Raw genomic sequence first — 24,856 nt, 5'->3', positions numbered from 1 at the left:
GGGAGCCCCGGAAGCAATGGAGAAGTTTTATTTAATGCTACCTTGAGGATAGATTGGAGAGGGCCCTGTTTAAGACCTCGGGAGTGTCATCTGATGTAGGTGCAGGAGGGGCCCCCTCCAAACTCTGATTTGCTTTCACTGTCCGATGCGGTCTCTCCATCCAGCTTGTTTTCTGACTCAGACTCCTGTAGGACAAACACAGGCAAACAGTTGTATCAGATACCAGTGATCATTCTTCTGATCTTCATTTAAAATGCACTAGATCAGTCAGTCCACCCTTATTCCACTCTTATTTCCTCTCAACACAGCCTGTAGCTAAAAGGAAAAGACGGCAAGATATTCTGGGCACAAACTGGCTTACTTCATTGACCCTGTTCTTGTTTGGGAGCCAAACACTTAAGCGATAAGACCTACGGGGCAGAATCACCTGCAACTGAAGCCAATGGAAGTTTTACTAAGGACTTTAAAGAGAAGGTGTCCTTTTTGGCATCACCAAAGGTACTTTGTAGTTGTTCTTAAAGCCTGAATGATGCACCGGGAATGCAACACCCAGCTAAGAGCAGAACCCCATTAAGCTAGGTGCTGTACAAACACACAGCAAGAAACAGTCCACGTCCAAAAGAGCTTATCACCAAAACAGGCAAGATGGACAGAGTGGGAGCAGAAACAAAGACTAAAGGAGACGTGCACAATTGGCAGAATCAGGAACACAATTCTGGCCAGCCTTCTGACTCCCAATCCAGCACCCTGCTCACTAGACCACACTATTTCTTTTCCGTCCTTTATACATCAAATAGCAGCAAAGAGGAAGATTTTGTCTTCTGCAAGGTGACCGTTAGCAGCGCAGTTTAGTGCCCGGGTTTCATCACTAAGCCACATTTCCTAATATGCAGGGTGGTGCCTATAAATTACGGCTAAGATTATGTCACAGAAGTCACAGAGTTGTGACTACGAGAGACCTCCATGACATTTTCTGCTTCAGCAGGGCCCCCCCCTGCAGCTCCTGGCTGCCATGGGCAGCAGGAGGGACCCCAAAGCCACAGCAGTGGTGGGTGCTTGACCCAACCTCCCTATTTTGTCAGTTATTTTTAGTAAAAGTCAGGCACAGGTCACGGCTTCCGTGAATTTTTGTTTATTGCCCATGACCTCTCCGTGACTTTTACTAAAAACCCCCCACATGACAAATCTTAGCCTTACCTATAACATCCACGCTTCCGCGTCGAGTGGTGAGTCATGCCCAAGTCTCAAGTCACCCCCCCACCCCCGAGCCCAACATATGCTATTTTAACACTCCCAAACAGGAATGTGTTTTCAGGAAGTGCAGAGAGGGAACGAAGTCAGCAAACGCGGTCAGCTTTGTCAAAGTTAATCTCCCTGGGATCCTGCAATGTTCCGATGCTCTATCAGATGAGACAGCACCTAGAGCTGGTCCAGGAGAAGATCCCCAGTAAACTAGAGGTTGGGCCAATATGCATTTAAGTGTATCTGATTTAATAAAATCCCGCGGGAATAAAAGCAGGAGCCCTGTTCAGTCTCCCTGAAAGCAGGGAAGGATATTGGCCCTAAGACATCAGGTAGCAATGGCTGCAAGCCAGATTCCTGCAGACAACCAGGCTGTCAGAGCACTATTTTTAGCCACTTCCATCCATTGTAACGGGGGGGGACACCGACACCATTTCCTGGGGTAAGTGACCTATGGAATCAGAACAAAGCCACACTCCCATACCTCTCTCTGTTGCACTGTATACCACACCGGATTTGCTCAGAGCCAGCTTGGGGGGGGGGGGGGAGGGAGAGTTTATTGTTCTTGCTTCTGGACTTGATTCCAAAATGAATAGCAAAAGCAAATAAGAACTTGAAATAAATCTGGATTTATGTGCTGAATACCCGACAGGACAGGTTTTGGGGTGCACTGAGCAGAAAAACAGTTAACCATTTTAAATTTGGTTTTATTCATCCTAAGTAAAGTCCACTGGCTCCTCTCAGCTTCCAGGAGTGACTGAAATACAATTAATAACCTTATATCAGATACATGCCTCCATGCAACCACTAATTCTTTGAGTCTTCAAGTACAGTAGAACCTCAGAATTACGAACTGACCAGTCAACCACACACCTCATTGGGAACCAGAAGTACGCAATCGGGCACCAGCAGAGACGGGGAAATAAAGGCAAACACAGCACAGTACTGTGTTCAATGTAAACTACTAAAAAAAAAAAAGGGGGGGGGGAGAGGAGTTTAAAAAAAGATTTGATATGGTAAGCAAACTGTTTGTGCTTGTTTCATTTAAATTAACATGGTTAAAAGCAGCATTTTCAAAGCTGTATTAAGTCAATGTTCAGTTGTAAACTTTTGAAAGAATCACCATAACATTTTGTTCAGAATTACGAACAACCTCTGAAGTTCTACTGTATCCAAATCGTTCAAGGGCATCACATGCTGTGATGTGACTAGCTAAAAAGCAGGTGGACGGAGAATGCTTTGGACACGCAGGGAAAGGATGCTAAACCTGGACTTGTGTTGAGTCCTTCCTCCACTAACTAGGCTGACCAACTTATCTTTATTTGAGAGAAGACTCTGGAAAGAGATCACAGGGGAGGAAAAAAATTACAATCGTTTCACTGTAGCTCAAGTATAGCACCCATGTATCCTCTGGGAAAGCGCTGCTCTATAACTCTATATGGCAATATTCGGGGAAATAGCAAAATAACTAATTTCTGTGCCCCTTACAATAGGCGGCTTTGTTCTTGTGCCAGCGACGGAAGCGCACAGATGCACTAAACCAGAAGAACGGCCTTTTCCGCATGGATACTTATGAATCCTGAAACTCAGGATGGCACTTCGCCTTCTTCACTCCAGATGGCATGTGATCTTTCCATGCTGCAACCGCCACTCTACCTAAGCACATCAGACTGAGATGAATACCACCAATATATAGAAGTCAAACATATTAACTTGTAAAAACCTTAACCTTACCATATTTTATTTATTGTGCATTCTAACCCAAAGCTTGTGCTTGCATGCTGTGCACTGAAGAACTGAGCTTTTGTGGTTAAAGCAGGAGACTTGGCCCCGAGGAGCTTCAGTTCTCACCCATTTGCAAAGTGTGTGAAATAATTCTTAAGAGCTTTCAAGGGGGTGGTGAGGTTTAATGTTTGCAAAGAGAAAATTCACCACAGACGTGCAATGTAACGCTTGTATGCTTTATTTCTGGGGCCTGGGTGGGAAGGAGCGAGAGACAGGGCAGACGGGATGGCTCAGGCAATACGATCTTCAGTCTCAAGGGTATAGGTTCAACTCCCACCCAGACTGGTGGATGGTTATTTAAAACAGGATACAAGATTGTGCCCGTTCTGCATTTTCCTGTCCTCAGCATGGGAGATTGCCATAGAATTCTCCATCTATTCCCCCACACAACAATCTCTGGCTGACACCAATAAAGCAGAGTGTTCCCTCCGAGTCAGGGTTAGGACATGGAGGGCAAAGCAGCATGTGGGAAGTCATGTTGCCTGTGGACAAAGCACTTAATTGCTCCTGAAAGGTGCTCCAGACTATTATACGCACACCCAGGCCTGACTTTTCAAGATGTAGATCACCCCTGGTTCTCGGATCTTACCAGAAGAGAGTACAAAAAAAGACAGTCAACAGAACCCTGAACTAAAAGGGATACTGAAGGTACATTGCTAAATTAGGAATAATTTCTGCAGTGTGTGTTGACTGTTCCATTTGAGCCTGACAGGCACTGGAAGAAAAGAATTTTCCCTGCTGGGAAAGTCACCAGTCAAGCTGACAGACAACATAAATTAGGTTTTCTTTTTAAAGCCACAGTGTCAAAGCAGCACTGCTCCTGTGCTAATTTCTCTCTGAAACGGAGCTTGGATTACATATTACACAGGACATTATAGTGTTTAATAACGTGGGTTAGGGTGGTAAGAGACTCAGTAATTTTCCACTATTTTTATACCTTTATGTAAATTGCAACCATCCCTCAGCAAAACACTGTTTTAAAGCAGCTGACCAGAGTGCTAAACAACACGCTGTTTAGCCAGTGCATGATGTGCTGTGGTCTGGTCTGCTTAATCCAGCTGTGGAATTTCCATGGTAACAAACTCATGTGTTGCAATTACTTTCTTGAAAGGCAGCAAACAAAGCAGACAGATCCTTAGACAGTTTGGTAAAGGATGATCATCAGATATTAATACATCTTGCATAAAACTGGTTGGTCACCACAGGCAAAGCAACCTACAAGTAGCACAGATGATGTTAAATGATACAGACATAGAGGAATGGCAGGTAGAAATATATGCCCATCGATACTGGCCTGTGATTGTAAGTGTTCATTTTTAGGTGACCGAATTTAAAAAAAAAAAAAAAATATCCAACCACATATGTCTGAGGTAATAAGCGCAATTCCTATTGACGTCAGCATAAGCATAAAAAAAAATCAATCCCCAAAAGCGTTTCAAATTGGGCACCCACAAAGGACATTCTGTAAAAGTGTTGGCTTCACTTTCTTTAGTAAAAAACACAGGTAATCTGTCAGAGCTTGGAATTACAAGAGATTTAACGGAGACCAATACCCTTTGTACCATTTATGCTCTCTGTTAATGCTTGCAAGACAAACTATCGTGTAACAGGCTCATCAAAGGAATTCAAGATGCGAGAACCCAGCACCCGACTATTCTGTCTCGGGATCTTTTGTTTCCTATCATGTATTTATGTTTAAAAAGATCCTGCTTGCTCTTCGTTCTGCAAGAAGCGTGCTGCTCTTGCGGTTGAGGCACTGGACTGGGATTCGGGAGACCTGGGTTTTCAATTCCTAGATGAGCCAGCCTTTCTGAATCTTTGTGCAAGTCCTTTAATCTCACTGAGCTTCAGTTCCCTATCTGTAAAATGGGGACAATATCTCTCTTGAGGTCTCTTCCAGCCCTACATTTCTATGCTTCTACTCCTCTTCTCCTGCCCTTGGTCTTGTGTCTCTTTAGACTGGGAGGTACAGAAGCTAGCATAATGGGCTCTGAACTTAGCGAGGGACTCTAACATTTAATGACTCACTGGCTTCACTGTAACTACCTGGAAGAGTGAGCCTTGAAGTATTTGGCCTATATGTGAAGTCTGAGGCCTAAAAATACTACAGACTCCTCACTCAGGCTACATTCTCTGCATCGGTCAGATCCCTCGTTCCCCAGCTGCTCCCCTGAGAATCGCTCTGGGCTACTGATGCTCCAAGTAGCCTTCTATTCAACTCCACTAGAGCAAAATCACTCTCTGCATTCACTGGTTCCTTTACATAAGCACTGCAATACAGGGTCAGAGCAGCGGTTCTTCTAGCCCAGTTTCTCGTCCCCAACACTGGCCAGTACCCGAGCTTCATGGGCAGGGTACATAACATGGCAGTTGGAGTGATCCCCCCGTGTCTTCCCCTCCCAGACTCCGGTCCCCAGAGGTTTAGGGTTGCCCCGAGCATGGGGTTGCATCTGACCATCCTGGCAAATAGCCACCAATGGACCTATCCTCCGTGAACTTATCCAGTTCTTTTTTTAACCTATTTATGCTTTTGGCCTTCACAACATGCCATGGAAACTGAGTTCCACAGGTTAACTGCGCATTGTATGAAAAAGTATTTCCTCTTGTTTGTATTAAACCTGGTGCTTATTTATTTCACCTGGTGACCCCTGGCTTTTGTATCGTGGGAAAGGGTAAATAACACTTCCCTATTCACTTTTCCTCACACCATTCATGATTTTATAGGCCTCTATCGTGTCTCATGGTCTTAGGTTTTCACTACGGTTTCAACCAGTTTGCCCAGTGAGGCTCGTTGGCCTGTAATTGCCACCACCGGCTCTGTGAAAACGTTTCTTCAGCTGTGGAAGATCAACAAAATGCGGGTGATAACACTGTGCTCTTCCGCAAAGATGAGTTTATAATTCTAAAACATTCCCCATGGATGTCTTATCTCCTTTCCGTGGTTGCGGAGACTGAAGCCCAGAGAAGCTAAGAGGCTAGCTTATATAGTGAGTCAAAATCAGGAACGATACCCAAGACCCCAGACTCCTCATCCCCTTTTCCAGTAATTGACCGTATTCCTTCCTGAATATGAGCCTGCACACAGCCTCTTCGCTGCACTTCAAACAGCTGATCATGGAGACCCAAAAACAAAGAGCTTGTAGCAGGTTAAGTCATCTTCCAAGGAAGCCACTAAAAAATAAGTCTCCTCCTTTCATTTTCATAGTTTGAGCTCCTTCCACAAAGCCCTTTTTGAAAAGTAAAACAAAGTGGAGGGGCGGGGAAGGGAGGTCACACAAAGAAAACATTTTAAAATTGGAGCTCTGAGGAGAACTGTCCCAGGAGCACAGGCAGACAGAGCCTTTGCAGTGCATACTATGGTCCTCTGATCTCAGGCTAGCACCAGAAAACTGTTAGTCTGATCTTTTCCCAGCCATGGCATCCCCCTGCTGCTAACCAGAACCACCAGTCGGGCATTTACAGAGACTGCTCTGCTCGATCGCTCACACAAGACAGGAGCTGAGTAAGAATTCAAATCGCTCACCCTAAACCTGAAAGCAAGCCTGGGAGTCAGGTCATTCTGGGGTAATAAGGACCATGAGCAGATGGCATAAATACATCAGCCCAGCAGAGCTGCAAGGTTCTCTCTAACTGCTCCTAAATCGAGATTTTATTCCATCAGTGATGCGTTGGCAGCAGATCTTGAACCATGTTGCACACATGATATTGCCTCGCCCAACACCGGGTTTCTATATGAAAAGGCTCAGTCACACAAAAATAGTTGCATGTACCGCATCAGATACTAGGAAACCTGTTTATAGTCCCTGTACTGCAAACAATCTTCAAAAACTCTCTCTCTCACAACTTTTTCCCCTTAACCATTTTTGTTTGTCACCTCTCTATTTAAGAATAAAATTTACATGGTGACCAAGTCTCTTATCTTTACTAGAAAAGATAGTCATTAAAAACTGCAACTGCTTTAGCTTTGTCTGAAGTTTACACATCTCCAAAAAATTTTACTGCTCTTTATAGGCATAATTTCAAGCCCCTCTAACAAAATGAGCCCCCAATTCCTTGCAGATGGAAGATAGAGGAGGAACAAATTTGATGACAAAGGGAAAGGATGTAGTTGTGCCCACAAAAATAGTGCCTCTTGTTTGAAACAAGTCAAGCTCTGCAAGTTGAAAAAAATATTGTTGAGGGTACTGAAGGGGTTGGGGAAATACATTTGTCAAACAACAAAGGTCTGAAAGAACCACATTTAGATTTTTTTTAAACCATTCACAGCCCAATTAATGCCACTTTACATAAGTGGCAGGGGGTGTAAGTTCTATCTACACATATTTAAGGTTCATTTGCATGACCAGAGTGGAGTAAACGTGACTTTAGAGTATATGGGCCATGAGGCCATGCACTGAGCCTGGGGAGAGAGAAAAAAAAAAAAAAGTGTCCCTTTAACTTCATTCAACATTCTAGAAAGACTACAGGAGGGAAACATGCGCGCAGTGTTACATTTGTATAGCGACACATAATTCACCGTGACGGATTAGGTCACTGATCTAAAAAAAGCCTGTTACCCTTCCACCAGCAGAGACCAATTCCAAATTCTTTAGGGGAGGGAGAAGAGGCACCCAGCCACGAGGGCTGGCCGGAAAACAAGAATTCTGTTTCACACAAAAACAAAACAAGCGGTTTCATCATTTGTTTTCATTCCACATTCAAAAGGATTTCGTTCCAAAATTTGCATAAAAAAAAAGTATGAGACCCACCCCAGAAGAGCCAATAGTCCATAGCTTAGGGCACTCCCCTGGGACGTAGGAAACCCATGTACAAGTGCCAGCTTTACCCGATTCAGAGCATGGACATGCCGAGTGAGTGCCTTAACCTCTAGGCTATTGGTTATTCTGGGGTGAGCGTCTCATCGCAGAAACTGTATCCTGGATCTGAGAATCCTGCCCAGTGAAAACTGTCAAAATAGATACGTTTCTGCAAAAAGTTTCAGTACCAACAAGTTAGCATCTTCCAGTGGAAAAACGTTTTGGCAAATAATTCCCCACCATCCCTACTAGCCTCCAGGAAGGGCTGTGGAGGGCGGGAAGAGCTGGCAGTTCAATGCAGCAATCGGGCATTCCTACCCTTCTCTTTGGGAATCACAAATAGGCATCATAAAGTTATGCAGCCTTTGAAAAAATTCAAGCACATGACCTCATCCAGCAACGAGTGCCACCGGCTGAGTCTGTTGTGTTTCCTTTTATACAAGGCCATTAGTCCGAGCGATCCCTTGCTCTCATAATACAAGTCAGGTACTGATCAATTCTCATTATAGCCTTTATAACTTGGAAGTAATTCAGTCGAATTACAGATACGCAGGTCCATCTAATCCAACTGTGTCCAATACTACAAGCTTCAGAGAAATAACCCTATGCACAAAGGAAGTTTCTTCCTAACCAATGAAGGATAAGGGGTTATACCATTTATATTTTTAATCTCTAGGAATTATTGTGGGTAAATTCTATGACCTGTGTCATACAGGAGGTCAGACTAGACGATCATAATGGTCCTCTCTTATTAGCATCGTCTCTTGGTTGAAGAGCCCTGCTCTTCTGTTTTCCAGGTTGAACTCCGCGTTCTCGCCAGGCTTTTTGAGAGCACAGTTTGTACTAGTACATGTTATAAACCCAGATATTTGACATGGGTTCTGGAATAAGTAAAACCAATTATTAAGAGTAGAACAAATACCAGCTTCTTCTATTGTGGCTTTTTGGACTCCTCGGGTAAGCGAGCATCACTAAATAGTCGTGCACGTTTAGCCCAGCCTTTCCCCACACGGACACTGAGCATCAGCTATTTGCCCGAGTATCTGTGACATGATCCCAGTTGTCATGGAAACAAGTGGCAGTATTTCTATGCCAAAAACTTCACCACCAAATGGGAAAAACGACCCGAGCAATTAACAGCCTTAGATTTGTATTAGTTCAAGAAATCCTTTTATCTGTGCACTCACCTTGCCTAAATGGAAAGAGACGATTATTCTTTTTGCAAGAATCTAGCAAGAAGCAGAGACAGAAAATACTAACTATTGCTACAAAAAAGAATCAGGCTTTGGGTCAATAGCATTGACAACTGAAGAACTGGGAACAACTCAGTAAGGCGCCAATTTACATTATTGGTGTGTAGGCAGCAACTCACATGTGGAAGGACTTGCAAAAATCAAGGCCTACGTAATTAGTCAAATGAAAAGCAAAACTTGGGTCTTGACCAATTGTGGTCATTAATTATCCCAAAGCGCTTTTCATAAGCGGCGTTAGCCATTGTGCCCTGGCCAACTGTCAACTCAGGTACCTACACTCCACCTACTTACACTCCCTTTCTTTTAGGGAACCAATTTATAGCTACTACAAGAGCTTTGCTCCCCTTTGATTGTCTTGCAGATAAAATGGGTCTTAGGAGGGATTTAAATGTAGGGACAAATGGAACACAATTGGCAAACCAGATACCAGATCCTTAGTTGCTCTGCTGGATCTATGTTCAGAAATTGCTTCTTCAGAGCTGATCGATGTGCTTGTTTGCAACATCTTCCAGAAACTGAGGCTACTAATTAAGTAAAGGGTGAAAATCTACCCTGCTGAAGGTCTGATAATGAGACTAAATGTAGAGGATGGGGAAGAGTCTGCAATATAGCAATATGCTTTGGGAGAGGAGAGGGGGAAATCAAACTGCTCTCTGTACTTCCGGGACCACTGTCTGCTTTATGGTGAAGAGAACAGCACCCTTCCAATGCATTCCTTCTTGGATGTGTGTGTTAGGAACCTGAGCCTAGAAGCATTTCTCCACTGACTTCTTCGTTCACGAGAAAGAAGAATAATGTCCCTGGAGTTGGGCGGCAAACAGCCCATTTAACTTGAAAGTGTACGTGGGACCAGCGAAATGTGGGAGGAGGTACTTGTTTAGCTCTGAGTTTGGGACAGACTGGGGAGGCTAATTCCCCTAATTTCAGCAAACTGAACTTCCTGCAAGTAAGAAAACAGTATAGATGTAATCCCGCAATCATATTCTTGAGGTTATGTCAGACCAGACGCTAACGTGCTTGCAAAAACAGAGCTCTAATTACTTTCAGGTAGTCTGACAGTGATTATTGATTTCCTTGGTCCTCAAGCCCAAGCTCCAGCCTGAGCCTGAATGTCTACACCGTAATTAAATAGCCCCTTAGCCCAAAACGGCTGGCATGGAACAGCCACGGGAAGTGCAGACAACCCTTATGGACTTGCTCCCGCTTTCTTCTGGTTCCAGGTGGAGATTTGCCCCCCAGGGGAATGTGACTCAATCAATACTTTTCCATCAAACCCAGCTTCCTGCCTCTGGCTGTAGTCAATAACTGGGTGGTCCGGGAATGTCAAATTGCCACCTGATAATGCTACTCACTAGGCGTGCAGTGCTGCATGCTTTGGGATCTAGGAGAGGAATTCCGTTCTGACCTCAGGGTTGATCAGTGTGTGCTCTGAAGCATTGTCTGTCTCGACAGTATTCCTGGAGAACCCATCACTGTGCGCAGTCAGGAAAGTAATTAAACTACTTTCCTCATGGACTGTATTTTCTAAATGGACAAGCTACCTAATTCTCAATTACCCAGGGACAATCTCCACTCATTGATATATTTTGCTTTCCACAACCAAATCTCTGTCCGACTTTTCATGAGCGATGCACCCGAGTATTCGGATTCAAAATATCTAATCTGTATTGTTAAATCTACTCACCTAAATTTGGGTTATTGCTGATTATGTACTCTATCATGTGACTTTTAAAAACAAACTTTGCATTTGTGGATAATCTAAACACTATACCCAGATATACATAGACTCTTTTCTCAACCTACATATTGTGTACTTATATTAACATTAGCTTCAATAACATTTTTGTATTTGAGTGCTAGGAGTATAAAGTGTGATTACCCTGCTGACGGGGGGGAGGGGGAGGCATGGATCAGTGTTCACATCGCATTCCCTGTCAGTACCTAGCCCAAGCCGGGTAAGTGAATGATCCGACCAGCAGACCAAATTCCGTGATGAAGCCTGTTCACGTGCCATCCGAGGCACGCCGTGCTTACACTAAGACCACCCCTCCCTGACCATTAATGCAAATAGCTATTTAGGATACTCAATCTCCTCTGTGTACATGCATCTCCATGGATCGATGCAACAATGACAAAGCACATCAGATAGGTGTCGGTGCTAAACAGCACTCTAGCAAAGAGATGCAGGAGTCGTCTGAAAAATGGTTCCCGTGAAGACTCTTTACAACAGGGTCTAGTAAAAGTTTTTTTCAAACAAGTCTAAATATTAGGCTAGGGCTAAGATGACGGAATCTTTCAGTCACTGTATGTTGTAATACATAATACAATAACGCTTTTGCAAAGGACCGTGAGCCCAGTACATTTACCCTCTCAGAATAAAGCAACTCCAAATTGGATTTTTTTTTTCTTTTTTTGGAGCAGTGGGGCGGGGCGGGGGGGGGGGGGTTGCAAATCCATCCTCACAGCTAAACATCATGCTGTGCTCACTGACTGAGTCACCAGGATATGTTGTTGTGAATGAATCACACTTGCTGACACCAATATCAAGTTTTTAATCTGGCTGTTGCTGGGCTGAACGCGGACTGCACACATCTCTGATCAGATCCCACTGACTTGCTAAATTTGATTGTGTTTGAAACAAAGCTACAAGGCTCAGTAGTGGGGGGACAGTAACACTTCAGTCAGCATGTGTTTTTGTGATGTTCTATACCGCTGCTCTCGGTTTACAAACATGTCCTAATTCCTGGATGCTCACTGCACTGTAACACATGGGAAATGCCTGTGTCAATAAATGTCTGACAATTCTTCCCTTTTAAAAAAAAATATATATATATATAAAAAAAAAAAAAAAACCTTACAGGCTTCACTAGGTGCCAGACTGATGGGGATACCTGCATGGGGAAACTTTAACTGCCTGGCAACTTAGACTGGCTCTGTGGGGGTGGATAGACAGTTAGTTGTATGGCCTAGATCTAACTGCTTCTGGAGCATCCTACTCTTGTGTGACTTGAGATGCCTGGCTTTTCTTCCAGCGAACTTGAGAATCAGTGATGACTACCTCAGCCTCTGACAGGCCAGATCCTGAAGCTTTCTTTTCATTGCATTTTAATTGTTCATCACGTCTACGTCCCTCTCTAAGCTTGCTGAAATTCAACCATCTGAGCCCAGGAATGAAGCACCTTCAACAACAGAGGAAGTTTCTCCCTTGAATAATGAGAATATGTGTGTCACTTTTGTAATGACATTCATCCCAAAGATTCCCACAGTGCTTTGCAGATACCAGCAGTGGGCAATGCTACTCCTAGGTGTTAAACAACACTATATAGCTGTTTAGGACAAAAAGTAAAGAATGTTTTTCACTGAAAGGGAGTAAATAGGTGGAATGGAAGTATATTGTGCTCTTCATTTTAAATTTCATGTATAGAAGCTACTTGTTTTTGTCTCCCTTTTGGATGCATTTCCCTTTAAATTAACATGCTTTAAACTGAGCTCATAGCTGCCCCAGAACAGAAAAGGGTGGGGAAAGAGATGGGTTCAGACTCCTGGATGAAGTATGTTGTGTGTGTATAGGGCCCTTTCTTTCCATTTTTATTTTATTTAATTTTTCCCAGGAACATATCAGTGTTTATTACCATCACCACAACAAAAAACAGATGAAAAATCAGTGCAAAAAAACAATTTTTTTCTGAGTAAATATCGAGGTTTATTTTGGTGGCCAGAAAGATGGGGGGAAAATATTCAGTAGATTAATGTTCTGAATTGCATTCATCAATGTGGTTTGCTGCAGAACTAAAACAGAACTCAAAACACAATGCCCCCTCTGAGTTTAAGAAAACAATACATCCTCTAATCCCCAAATAAAACTTTTCATCTGAACAAACAGTAAACTGTTGTAAACTTGTAAATATTTATAGACGAACAGTTCTATTTAATAATTGGGCCACACCAGTTGCAGCACATACACTCAACTTCATCCTTTTCTCCTATTCTTGTTTGTTTTTTTTTAAACCTTTCAAATACTTCCTTTTGTTCTGAAACAGGTTTTTGTTTTCTTCCCATTTTAGTGGGTCGAAGCTTTACAGCGTTATCTGCTAATGGCTTGAATGGGTACATGGTGGGCATGAGATTCATCAGTACATTCAGATGCGCAGACACTTCAGACCTTGCATGCGTGTCTGTTTGTTTATTGTGTGCAACTTCTAGATTAACGCATAGCCTTACTTCAACAGGCAGCTTTGCGTGTACACACAGAGTAAGGTATTATTGTAATACACATAGCTCATGCAATGCATTTTATTTTCCTAATAAAAGGTTGTTTTTTATGTATTTGAAGGATACAAAAGTAGGGTGAAAATCAGAAAAAAAAATAATACTTCAGCTCATAATTTTACAAGCACAAAATTTTACACAGAGGTGGCTTTGTGCTCCCCATATACTTTAAGGCAAGGAATTCTTGGGTAAAGTTTCAGATGTGTGGTGGGGAGGGTGTGACAGGTGCCACCTGGAACTGGGATACCACCGAGCCCTCTGACCCACCAGCCTGGGCTCCCTCTCACATTGTACTGCTGTGACAAGCTGCAGACCCGCTCCTGGTCTTACACTTTCACCAGCATTCATGGACACACCCAACTGCAGTTACATGCAGGCTCTCTGACCAGCCACTGCATGTGAATCAACAATAGAGAGGCTACAGCCAAAATTACCACCAGCTTCCCAGCCAAGCACCCCAGAGCTGTACCGTCCTGCCCTGGTCCAAACCCCAACCGGTATGAATTTATTGTCCGGTTCGCCTCCCGCTCAACATGGAGAGGAATATGTAACAGCCTTTGCTCCTTGAGCTACGATTTCCCATGGATTTCACTCAAACTCGCCGGTTTAGATGAAGCAAAAACAAGTTTATTAACTACAAAAGATAGATTTTAAGTGATTATAAGGGATGGCAAACAGATCAAAGCAGATTACCTAGCAAGTAAACAAAAATGCAAACTAAGCTTCACATACTAGATTGGATACGAATTAGCAGATTCTCACCCTGTCTAACTAATGGTACAGGCAGACTTACAGATTCTTAAGGCACAAGCAGCATTAGCTTTACAGCTTGGGTTTCTCAGGTATTCATACACAGGCTAGAAATCCCTTTAGCCTGGGTCCAGCACTTCCCCCAGTCCAGTCTTTGCTCCTCAGGTCTTTCCAGTAGCCTTCTTGTGTGCAGGGGTGAAGAAGAACAGACGATGCCACTCCCCTGCCTTACATAGCTTTAGCCTACGGCAGGAACCCTTTGTTTCAAAACTTGGTTCCCCAGACCGGTTTGTGGAAAAATAGTGACATCTCAAGATGAAGTCCACCATCATGCGGCCTGGTCACATGCCCTTGTAGTGTCATAGCAGCCATTGCTTACAGGCTGTCTGGAGTGTTCTTAGGATGGTTCACCCAGTGCGGGATAAGCTTCTCTTAAGGCCTATTGTTCTTTCTAACAGCCCATAACCCCGAATAGGTCCTTCCCAGCCAGCTACCTAGACTGGAAGCATCTTGCCTAGTGGGAGTCACCCAGGTGTGACTACATGTGAAATACAGACACAGTCAATATTCAGAACTTCAGATACAAAAATGATGCAAGCATACAAATAGGATACTCATATTCAGCAAATCATAACTTTTCCAATGACACCTCACACAACCTGTCTTGCATAAAATATGTCTTAATTATGCTATAATATCACTATGAAGAATATGTGGTGCAGTGTCATAGAAGGGATGGGGAGTCTTTTTGAAGAGCTCTAGGAGAGAACAAGTCTCCAAGGATGATATATCATCAGCTGTGTTACGGGGAAGCAGTCTTGTCCACGCATGAACCAATAATAATATGTGAATCTGCATGTAAGGAATCACTGTTATAAGATTTAATTTGTTTCAAAAGAGCCCTAAAAACTTGAAGAGTGGTCGCTTCCAGGTTGGAATACAGTTAAAACATGGAATTTAGCCAAACACCAGCTAAGCCAAACCACAGGGGAGATTTTTTTAAATCTTCCTCTTATGATCTTATCAGTAACGTGTGTGCAATAACCTCTGAGCTACCTGCTATCTTAAAGACCTTTGGCTATTGTTTTCAGCGTGTCCAAAGCTTTGTCACTCACCACCCAAAACTCTACTCGTCATTGCAAATAAGTTCCAGCAGCCACGCACCCTGATGCAAAGCCTGATACTTCTACTCCTGAAGCTATTGTACAGCATCTTTCCGTCCAGTGCCCTCACCAAGGGACAACCTGTTAAATTCACACCAGAGCCACCAATGGTACAATGCCAGTCCCTTCACTGAAGCGCTTCCCACTTAAAGCAACAGTCTCATTATAGGTCTTCTTTCTTGTCTTTGCTCCCTAGGATCATCTATCATCCGCCAATCATCTATCCCTCTAGATCATCTCACACCACTGCCAGGTCTAGAGCCTTGTCTTATTAGGAACAGCATTGTTCTCTCTCTCTGCCCTCCTTTACCTTCTTTCCTCTCATGCAATTCTCAAGAGGTTAAGGAGAAGGAAATGTGGCCTTTGGCCTCAAATCCCCCGACATCAGAGCTAGCTAGGGCTGGAGAATGTCAGCAAGGCTGGGGAGGAAAAAAAAAAAAGGAAGGAAGGAAGGGAAAAAAAAAAAAAATCAGATCTCTCCTAACCAAATAGCTAACTTGATCAGCTAGAGGCAGATGTCAAAGAGTGCAGGAGGAGCTACCTGCATAGTCCAAGGTCAACAGTTCCAGTGCTGCAGAGGCTCCAGCAGCAGCAAAATGGAATAGCAATGCTGACAACATCCCTGCTGTGTACAAGTTTCTGAATAGCCATTTAAATCTGTTGCTATAAGCAGCAGGGTGGTTCTGGAGCCCTTTGCAGAGCCCTCCCCCCCCAAAAAGCCATAGTTCAACAGTTTATACTCTGTTCAAATCTGGAAAGCTGTTTTTGCCATCATGCAATACAGAAACTACCACCCTTTATTTCCCAGGGGCAAATATTTTTCAAGTCCTAATAGAAGATCTAGCTTATCAAGTTAATTTGCTAATAAGAACATTGGGCAAATCCTTGCTTACCTTCCTCTATTGATCAGTCCCATTGACTTTAATTGGACTGCTCACGTAAGTAAGGCAAGCAGGATTTGCTGCTCTATGGATAAACAGACAATCCTATTGATCTAGTGTTGTCAGTTTCATGAAGTCACAGCTACCTTTACAAACCTAGTCACTGATGTATAAAACTCATTTATAAAAAGAAATCCGCTGATCTTCACCTTCTTTTATGCACTTGGGAAATTTTAACGTAGCTAAAGAAAAGGTCAAGAGAATATTACAAGTGAGGCAGCTGACCGAGTGAGACAGACACTTATTACACTAGACTGGATCTTTGGGGCAAATGATAGCAAGCACTGTGAAGTTTCCACTCAAAATTCCTGCAACTTTGTCATGTTAAAAGCAGAGATGGGCAAACTACAGCCCTTCCCGGCCGGGGAAGCTCACCCCCAGCCCCTCCCCTGCTGTCCACTTCTCCCGTAGTCGCACTGTGCGGGCAGCGCTCTGGCCCTCTGCTCCTGCTGGGCAAAGCAGCAGCGTGTCTAGCTCCGGCCGAGCGGCACGGTTGCCAGACATGTTGCTCTGAGCAGCATGGTAAGGGAGCCGGGGGGGGGGGGGTTGGAAAAGGGGCAGGGGGCCCCAGGGAACAGTTGGATGGGGCAGAGGTTCGGGGAGGGGAGAGGGACGGGGAGAGTCAGGGAACAGGGGGGTTGGATAAGCGTGGGAATTCCGGGGGGCGTGTCAGGGGGTGGGGCAGGGGGGTTGGATAGGGGGCGGGGTCCCGGGAGGCGGGGAGTCCCAGGAGGGGTGGTTAGGGGACAAGGAGTGGGGGGGAGGGGGAGGAGTTGGATGGGTCAGAGGTTCTGAAGGGGGCGGATAGGGGGTGGGGGCCAGGCTGTTTGGGGAGGCAGTCAGGCTGTTTGGGGAGGCACAGCCTTCCCTACCCAGCCCTCCATCCAGTTTTGCAACCCCAATGTGGCCCTTGGGCCAAAAAGTTTGCCCACCCCTGTGTTAAAGAGTTAAGCAGCCAATCCTTTCCTTGCATCCCTGAACCAGGAGACACGACTGGTTGGCAAACCATAGTATACGTATATGGACTGGTTTCCTTTATCATCTGGCTATCATCTGCACTCACTGTGTCTGGCACCTTTCAGCCAAGAAGCTCTAGTCACTTCCCAAACAAAGCCAAATTCATCCCTTATGCGAGTCAGTTAAGCGCTACAATATCCCAGAGAGATAGGTATATGCCGTTTACAGACCAGGTAATTCATACGTAGATTTAAGAAGGGTACAGAGAGTGGCAGAGTAGGAAAAAGAAATGCAGCGCTCTGATTGCTAGTCTCCTGTTCCCATGGAAGAACCTCCCATCCATCCCAGCTTCATCTGTCTTGTCATTAATCATATGCTTCAGAAATAGAAGGAGGGACACCATACCAAGAAGGGTTTATTCTTGCAAGGTGCTGAGTGCACTGAAGTCAATGGGAGGTGAGGGCATTCAGCACCTTGGCAAGCTGAAGTGCCAGAGCCTCCATCACAATGGCCTAGAATGGCCTGATTATACATAGGGAATAAAAACGTAAGCTCTGCAGAGTTTAAGACAGGCAAGAGTTCAGGCAGAACAGGTCAGTCATCTGCCTGGAGAATACAGCTGATCTGGTGCTGCAAGCTTAGACAATGAAACACTCAGTCCAGACAGAAAGAATAAGTTAGTCACTTATTAGCATGAAGGTAGCACTGGCAACATCCCCATCAAGACGATTCTGTGAACAAACCACTCTGTCTGTCCCCCTCAACCGCTGTCCCCGTTTGAGACTTTCTACCAACAGAAAACACTAGATTCAGCATTTTCAGTTCTTGCTGTGTCATGCTGGTCTTTGTTGTTATGTGGGAAAGCCAGTGCAGTTTACATCTATAACAACAAATGGGTTAGCAGAAGTTGAGCACCTTGCTATGCATTTCCCTCACACAAAATATTGTCACTGAGGATTCTGGACCAGATCCTCAAGTTACCGGATTCCACCAGTGATCAAAGCCACTCCAGCATCAATATGAACCTGGAAAGAAGCAGGCAGTGAAGAGGAGAGTTGCATATATATTTTCAGGCTTGCCAAGGTGCTGAATGCCTCAACTCCCATTGACTGCAGCATACTCAGCACCTTGCAAGAATAAATCCTTCTTGGTACGTAGCGAATGACGGAAACCAGGATCAGCTAGTGACACTTTCCCCAGCTCGAGGCCAGACTGGCAGCGGTACGAGTTGCTACCATCTGATGGCAAACCATCGTGAACTATATTAGAGTGGTCTCAGACCAATTCCTAGTTGCAGAATGTCTTCACAAAAAGGGCACCATGTAAAAGACTAAACTGACACCTCTGTTGGCAGTTTCAGAGAAGCCAAATATTAAGTGGGCAATGGAGACCAAAATGACCTGTCGGGTCAGGGCTGAAACAGACTATTAAAGCGAGGCAGCAGCAGCAAACTGAGCAATGGAAAATTTCACTTGTATGGCCCACTGCGCAAGTATGCCTCGCAGCAGAGCTGCTAAATGCGCTTCTAACGTTCGGATCCTGCCACTGCCACTATAATTAAACGGGACGGTATTTTCCACCAAGATGTAGGATGTGAACCACAAAGGGTGGGCAAAGAAAGCTGTAAGTCATGCATCAATAAGATCTGCAACCCTAAGACACTGCTTCTAAATGGCACGGTCTTGCCCTCCTCCCTTCCCACACGTGCTAGCTGAATGTATTACTAGCCCCGAGACCCTTGAAAAATCCCTGGATCTCACATAGAACAGAAAAAAGTTAGATTTGTTTGCTGCACTTAGGTAAAATTGCAGTTGAAGGAAAGTGTGATTCAACAGGATGCTTGTAAAACAGGCGCTAGACTTTGATCTCACTCACATTAAAGTTTTGTCCTCACTTCAACTAAAAAGATACCCACATCCAATTTTATAGCAAATAAGGAAAGAGTTTTATAACAGCAAGGGAGAACTGAACTGTACTGTAGGGGCTGAGAACTTTCATCATATTCATCTAATAACCAACATCCACTGACAGCAATTTTTTAATCAAATCCTTTGCTGGTCAATAGGATTAAGTTCCTATTTATCCACAGCAGGTACAGCACACTTAACATCACGTAAATTGCTCTAATTATTGCATTTCACTGTGATATGGAGGGAATTAAAAGGATCCTATCCCCTATCTTTGAGCCCCAGCCCCTAAACTCTTACACAGGGAAACAATTTTCATAGAATGTGTTTTTATTTCAGTAAAAAGTTCACATTTAAACATTCCCTTGTACCAACGGAGTAACAGCTAATGTGTGTTGCCTACGAACGAGGAGCAGAAAGCAACCAAACTCACTCTTGTTTCCATTAGCAAAGCTGACTGAAGCGTAAAACACCATGGAGGTGGGGGAAAAATGCTGAAACGCTAGATTTTAATAATGTACAATTTAACTTTAAAAAATTAGCAAAAGGAGACATGTTTTAAGAATCATACGGGGCTTCTATTCTTTTCAAAACTATTTTTTTCTGTGAAACAGAGTAACACTGCTAAATTATTATTCTTGGCAAGGCCACAAATATAACAGAAAACGGGTAACACAGTCCCCTCGGTACAATGATGCTCAAACGTGATACGCAGGGTTCAGTAAAAAGACCTGCACATACATTACAGCATGCACACAAGCTACACTAAATTGCTCTTATTTTTATTGCTGTCATGCCTCATGTGTGCCAGGCACTTTCCAAAACACTGAGGAAGATAACCCTGGTGCTAATCAGCTTTACCATCTCAGACCCCGAGGGGTCTTACAATGAGCTCCTACACAGGTCCGCTCACATGGACCTCATTGCACATGCAAGGCTTTGGAAATACGTTAAAGAGGGAATCTTGCCAAGCACCCAATTTAGGTAATCACATTCCAACGGACCTCATTCTCGCCCCTTAAGTTTCAAAATATTATTTGCTTCCCACCTAAATTGCTGTGTATTGTTGCACAGCTGCCACCTTTAACATCAGAGGTGGCTGCAGTAATTCTTTGTCTTTCACATTTTGTTTGCCGATTTAGGTGATTTTGGGATGAGCGATGCCTCGTAATTCCCAGACTTCTATTGGGAGGATTGCATCTCAAGGTATTGACAACACACATAACTAGAGGAGCACCTTTTAGAAAACTCATTGTATAAAAAAAAAAAACAGACTTGTTATCTGTAGGTAACCAGAGAATTGCACTCTAAATAACAGCCCTTTGACCTTCTTAAAGAAGAACATATCCCACATAGCTAAGACGAGCTCAGCTTCTTTGGCTGACGGAGAATGTTTTCATCTCAGTTAAGCAATACTAGTGTCTCCAAGCTTCCCAGGAAGCATTCCAACTCCTACAAAAGTATCGCAGGATAAGTAAGCTTGGCAGAATTCTTGTGTGATTTCAGTGGAGAATCAGTTTATTTTAAGCTTTTTTCTATTTTTATTGATTTACGTTTTTACAGTTGTGCAAAATTATGGGGTTTATGGCTTTTGTATTTTTACCTACTGAAATTTTCAGAGTTAGGGGAAATTATGGGGGAGTCAGGCAATAGCTGGAGGAATCACCTATTTAACAAGAATACATACTGGGATTCAAAAAGTTAAAGCTCTGCAACAGTTAAATCACAATCTGTCATCCCAAGTCAATAAATACACAGTAAATATCCTTAAATCACACTGTAGTAAGTTCTTAAGCAGCATTCTTACTTGGCCTATCTGTAAACGTTGATAATATTTATCGGAAATATTTTTTCCCGGGTATGCTGAAATTGATGTTATCAACATTTACCAATAAAAATCTAATCCTTCCAAGCCTATGTACGAGAGTTCTTTAAATTCCCCCGGTGCAAAACAAATTGCAACTGAAACAAAAGCAATACCCAGATGATGAGGGGTTAATCCTCTTTTGTTTAATATAGAAAATGAATATGTTATTGCCACTGAACAAGTGGAAGTCAGTAATTTTTGAAAGGATACAACTTTATACAAGCTATGAGGCAGTCAGCACCTTGGACCTAAATCAAGGCAAGTTTTTAGCAACCCCTTTCAAACAAGGGTCATTTTCTCCCTCTTTCAGCTCTATATGATAGAGAAATGGTATAGGTAATTAGAACCAAAGATGTATATTAAAACTCACGTGAGGTGTTAGAGGAACATTACTGCAATTGTAGAAACAAATGCAAGCCGTCACTTGATGTTTACTTAAACATAGAATCTTGTCATGATTTTAACTTCTTTATTTTAAGTAGTTCAACCATTCCACTGCAGTGTGGGAAGTACAAGCACACCACTACTGCCCTAATGAACAGGAGCCAAAAGGAACCGACCTGCCTAGTGTAGTCTTTAAGATGAGCAAGATGCAAAATAAACTACCTAACAGCATGAGAAAGTAAAGAGTAAATACAAATTTTCCGTTCGTTTCAATGTCCCTAACCGATTAATTGCAAGGACAAAGATGCATTTTTTAAATATGATTTTTATCTTGACAGTACAACTCTTTTTACAGTTACTTTACAAGACAACTTGATGGAGACAGTTTTCTCCCTTAAAACATCTAGATGTATTCTTGTTTGAAAAATAACAAAAACAGTGTATTAGAAACTTCTGTTTTCATTTCCATTACAATTCTTAGCACTTTAAATGCTCTCATTAGGTTGCTGAAATCATAGGTTCTGTGTAATCCTACAGACCATACTTTTCATTGCAACGCGGTATCTTTTCTGAGGGGTAGCATATTATAGCTACCTTGTGAGCTGCTCCACACAAGGATTTTGGTTTTTTGGGTAGGTCTCTAAAATGCTGTGTATACTTGGAGCAGTAAAGAATATAATAGCCCCATTACCATAATAATCAGAGCTCCTGCAACAGAAACCAGTTGCACTCCAAAAAAGGACCAATATGCCTATAGAAGTAGATGCTTCTATCATTGTATAGAAAAAAGAACCACAGCTAGGTCTTGTTTACTCAGGGCTATTTTCAAATCACTCGACGCCCAGCCCCGGGGTGCAAATAAATGTCAAGTTCTCTCGGTACGGAGATGTGCTGTAAAAGATCATAGACACCATCCAGCCCAGTCCACTCCTGCTTCTTGTTTTGAGAGAGTTTGTCTGCCGGCAAAGACACGTGCATCCGAGCACCTTTCAGGGAGGTGACAGATAAGCCTACAGCTCTGGTGGGAGACCAAAACCAAAAAGCTTCTGTTGATACCAAAACACATGTCGCCCACGCCGCTCTTGCAAATGGATGGAACTGCCATCAGGCCAACCATCCGCAGCGACCCCGATTCCATAGGGAGGGCTGAAGGATAGCTCAGTGGTTTGAGCATTGGCCAGCTAAACCCAGGGTTGTGAGCTCAATCCTTGAGGGGACCATTTAGGGATCTGGGGCAAAAATTGGGGATTGGTCCTGCTTTGAGCAGAGGGCTGGACTAGATGAACCTCCTGAGGTCCCTTCCAACCCGATGACTCTATGAACTATCTTGGTTCCGGTTCATGCGGATTATCCACCAACAGCGCAACCCCACGCCCATCCTACCCCCCAACACGATGATGCACACACCGCTACCTTGCACCCTCATTCCTTATACCGCCCCAGCCTTTGCACCCCCTCTCTGTACGCCCGCCCCCGCCCCACTCCCTGCGTCGCTCATGACAAGCTCCTGCAGCCCACCCCCGTGAGCAGCGTCTCCTCTGCACCCCATGAGCCCCCCCCCCCAACAGCAGCTCGCCCTGCCCTTGATCCCCCGGCCCATCTTCCGCACCCCACCGCCGTTGCATGCCCCCGTCCAAAGCACCGGCGGGGGAGGGGGGGGGGCCCTGCACCGTTACCTTCTCCTCGGACTCCTGGGCCCCGTCGGGCTCCCGCCCGAGCCTCTGCCTCAGCTCGCTCATCTTGGCCCGAGGCCGCGGCGCGCGCCCGCCCCCGCTGCCGCTCCGGGGCAACAGCCGCAGCTCCGAGCGCTGCAGCGCGAGACCAGGCGGCAGCCGCAGCAGCGCGAGCGGCCCCGGGGTGCCATGGGCGGGGGGGGGGGGGAGAGAGGCCGAGCCAATAGCAGGCGCAGGAGGGGGGGAAGGGGGCGTGGCCACTCCTCTGTCTCCGCCAGCCTCGTTCTCAATGCGGAAGTTCCCCCCCCCCGCGCTCTCTCTCGCGCGCGCGCCCCGCCCATGTGTGGCAGCTCTCCTGGCCGAGGCCGCCATGATTGGTGTACGCAGTGGCGTCCACGGTGCAGTAGCTCCGGGCTCTCGCCCCTCCCAGGGGATTTCCACTCCAGAGACCGATGGAGGCATGGGAAGGGGGGGCCAGGCAGGCGCTGGAACTAGGGGTGTTGGTGCACCCCGTGGCTTGAAGTGGTTTCCATGACATGCAGGGTTGACAATTTGCTTCTCGGGATCCCCGCTATACAAATTGTTCCCGTGCCCCTGCTGCGGCGGGCACGTCGTTACCGGCCAAAGACTCCCCCGCTGCACCCACACAAAGGGCCCCACACAGTGGCTGATGCCATGCAGGTTTCAGAGTAGCAGCCGTGTTAGTCTGTAATCACAAAAAGAAAGGAGGACTTGTGGCACCTTAGAGACTAACTCATTATTTGAGCATAAGCTTTCCTGAGCTACAGCTCACTTCATCGGATGCATTCAGTGCGGGGGCTGCATAGACCACATGGTGCTGAGTGTATCTTTGCAGGCAGGGCTGGACCCTCCAAAGAGACACAAAGGGCACAGTTTGGGGGGTGAGGACAACTAGAGTCCCAGGCCAGTAGGGACCAGTGTGATCATGTAGTCTGGCCTCCTGTATAGCACAGGCCAGAAACCTTCTCCACAATCTTTCCGAGAGCAGATCTTTCAGGAAAACATCCAACCTTGATTTTCAAATTGTCAGTGAGTGATGCAGCATTCACCACGAGCCTTGGTAAATGTTTCCAATGGTTAATTACGCTCACTGTTTAAAATTTACCTATTATTTTCAGTCTGAATTTGTCTCGCTTCAACTTCCAGCCATTAGATCTCATTAGACATTTCTCCGCTAGAATGAAGAGCCCATTATAAAATTTTTGTTCCCCATGAAAGGACTTATAGATTGTAATCAAGTCACCTCTGTATTGTTAAATAGATTGAGCTTTTTGAGTCAATCACTATAAGGCATGTATTCCAATCCTTTAATCATGCTCAAGACTCTTCTCTGAACCCTTTCCAAAATGTCAACATCCTTTTTGAACCATGGACACCAAAACTGGACACAATATTCCAGCAATGGTCGCACCAGCGCCAAATAGAGGTAAAATAACTTTAGTCGTTCAGCATTCAACGAACAACAGATTGGTGGGGAATGAGGACTCTGGACAGTTTTAGAACTTGGTTTTGCAATGTCAAAGAAAAGTAGCAAGTGATGGTACATTGGAGCTGCCACTGATACTGACATTGTAATGCAGTTGCTAACCTGGGTATCAAGGGTCTCTCTACTGGAGAAGCTAGGCTGTATGTTACAGGCCTTTAACTGATTGCAAGTAAGGAACAATGTTTAATTCAGGGGGGCTTGTGCTTTTGTAGGAAGTGGCTCTGAGCTCTGTGATAGTTTGAGCGACCACAGAGTGCAGCATCATGAAACCCGGAATGTTCCTGGGAGGTTACAGATTGATTACATCACCACAAAAACCACCACAATCGGTGCAAGTTGGCAAACGCAACAGCTTGACCAAT

At 44.6% G+C, this 24,856-nt stretch overlaps 1 protein-coding gene and 1 long non-coding RNA gene across 2 annotated transcripts in view; both read right to left on the bottom strand.

The window, feature by feature from the left end:
* The window catches only part of CDS2 (CDP-diacylglycerol synthase 2), a 36,905-nt gene extending 13,531 nt beyond the window's left edge, over nt 1–23,374 (bottom strand). The window contains 5 exon segments of the mRNA XM_038384556.2: nt 42–115; nt 117–185; nt 22,991–23,190; nt 23,193–23,229; nt 23,231–23,374. Coding sequence (XP_038240484.2) covers nt 42–115; nt 117–185; nt 22,991–23,190; nt 23,193–23,229; nt 23,231–23,359 — 509 coding nt within the window. The 5' untranslated portion in view covers nt 23,360–23,374.
* LOC122457529 lies at nt 14,640–16,171 on the bottom strand. Its single transcript, XR_006277087.1, has 3 exons — nt 16,152–16,171; nt 15,569–15,677; nt 14,640–14,947 (listed from the first exon to the last, which is right to left on the bottom strand). It is a non-coding gene; the product is annotated as an uncharacterized LOC122457529 (long non-coding RNA).
* Nucleotides 23,375–24,856: the final 1,482 nt, after the last annotated feature.

This window comes from Dermochelys coriacea, chromosome 26 (assembly GCF_009764565.3).
Source record: "Dermochelys coriacea isolate rDerCor1 chromosome 26, rDerCor1.pri.v4, whole genome shotgun sequence".
Taxonomy (NCBI): Eukaryota; Metazoa; Chordata; order Testudines; family Dermochelyidae; genus Dermochelys; species Dermochelys coriacea.
The sequence above is the reverse complement of the archived record's forward strand: the minus strand, read 5'-3'. Positions and strand labels throughout refer to the sequence as shown.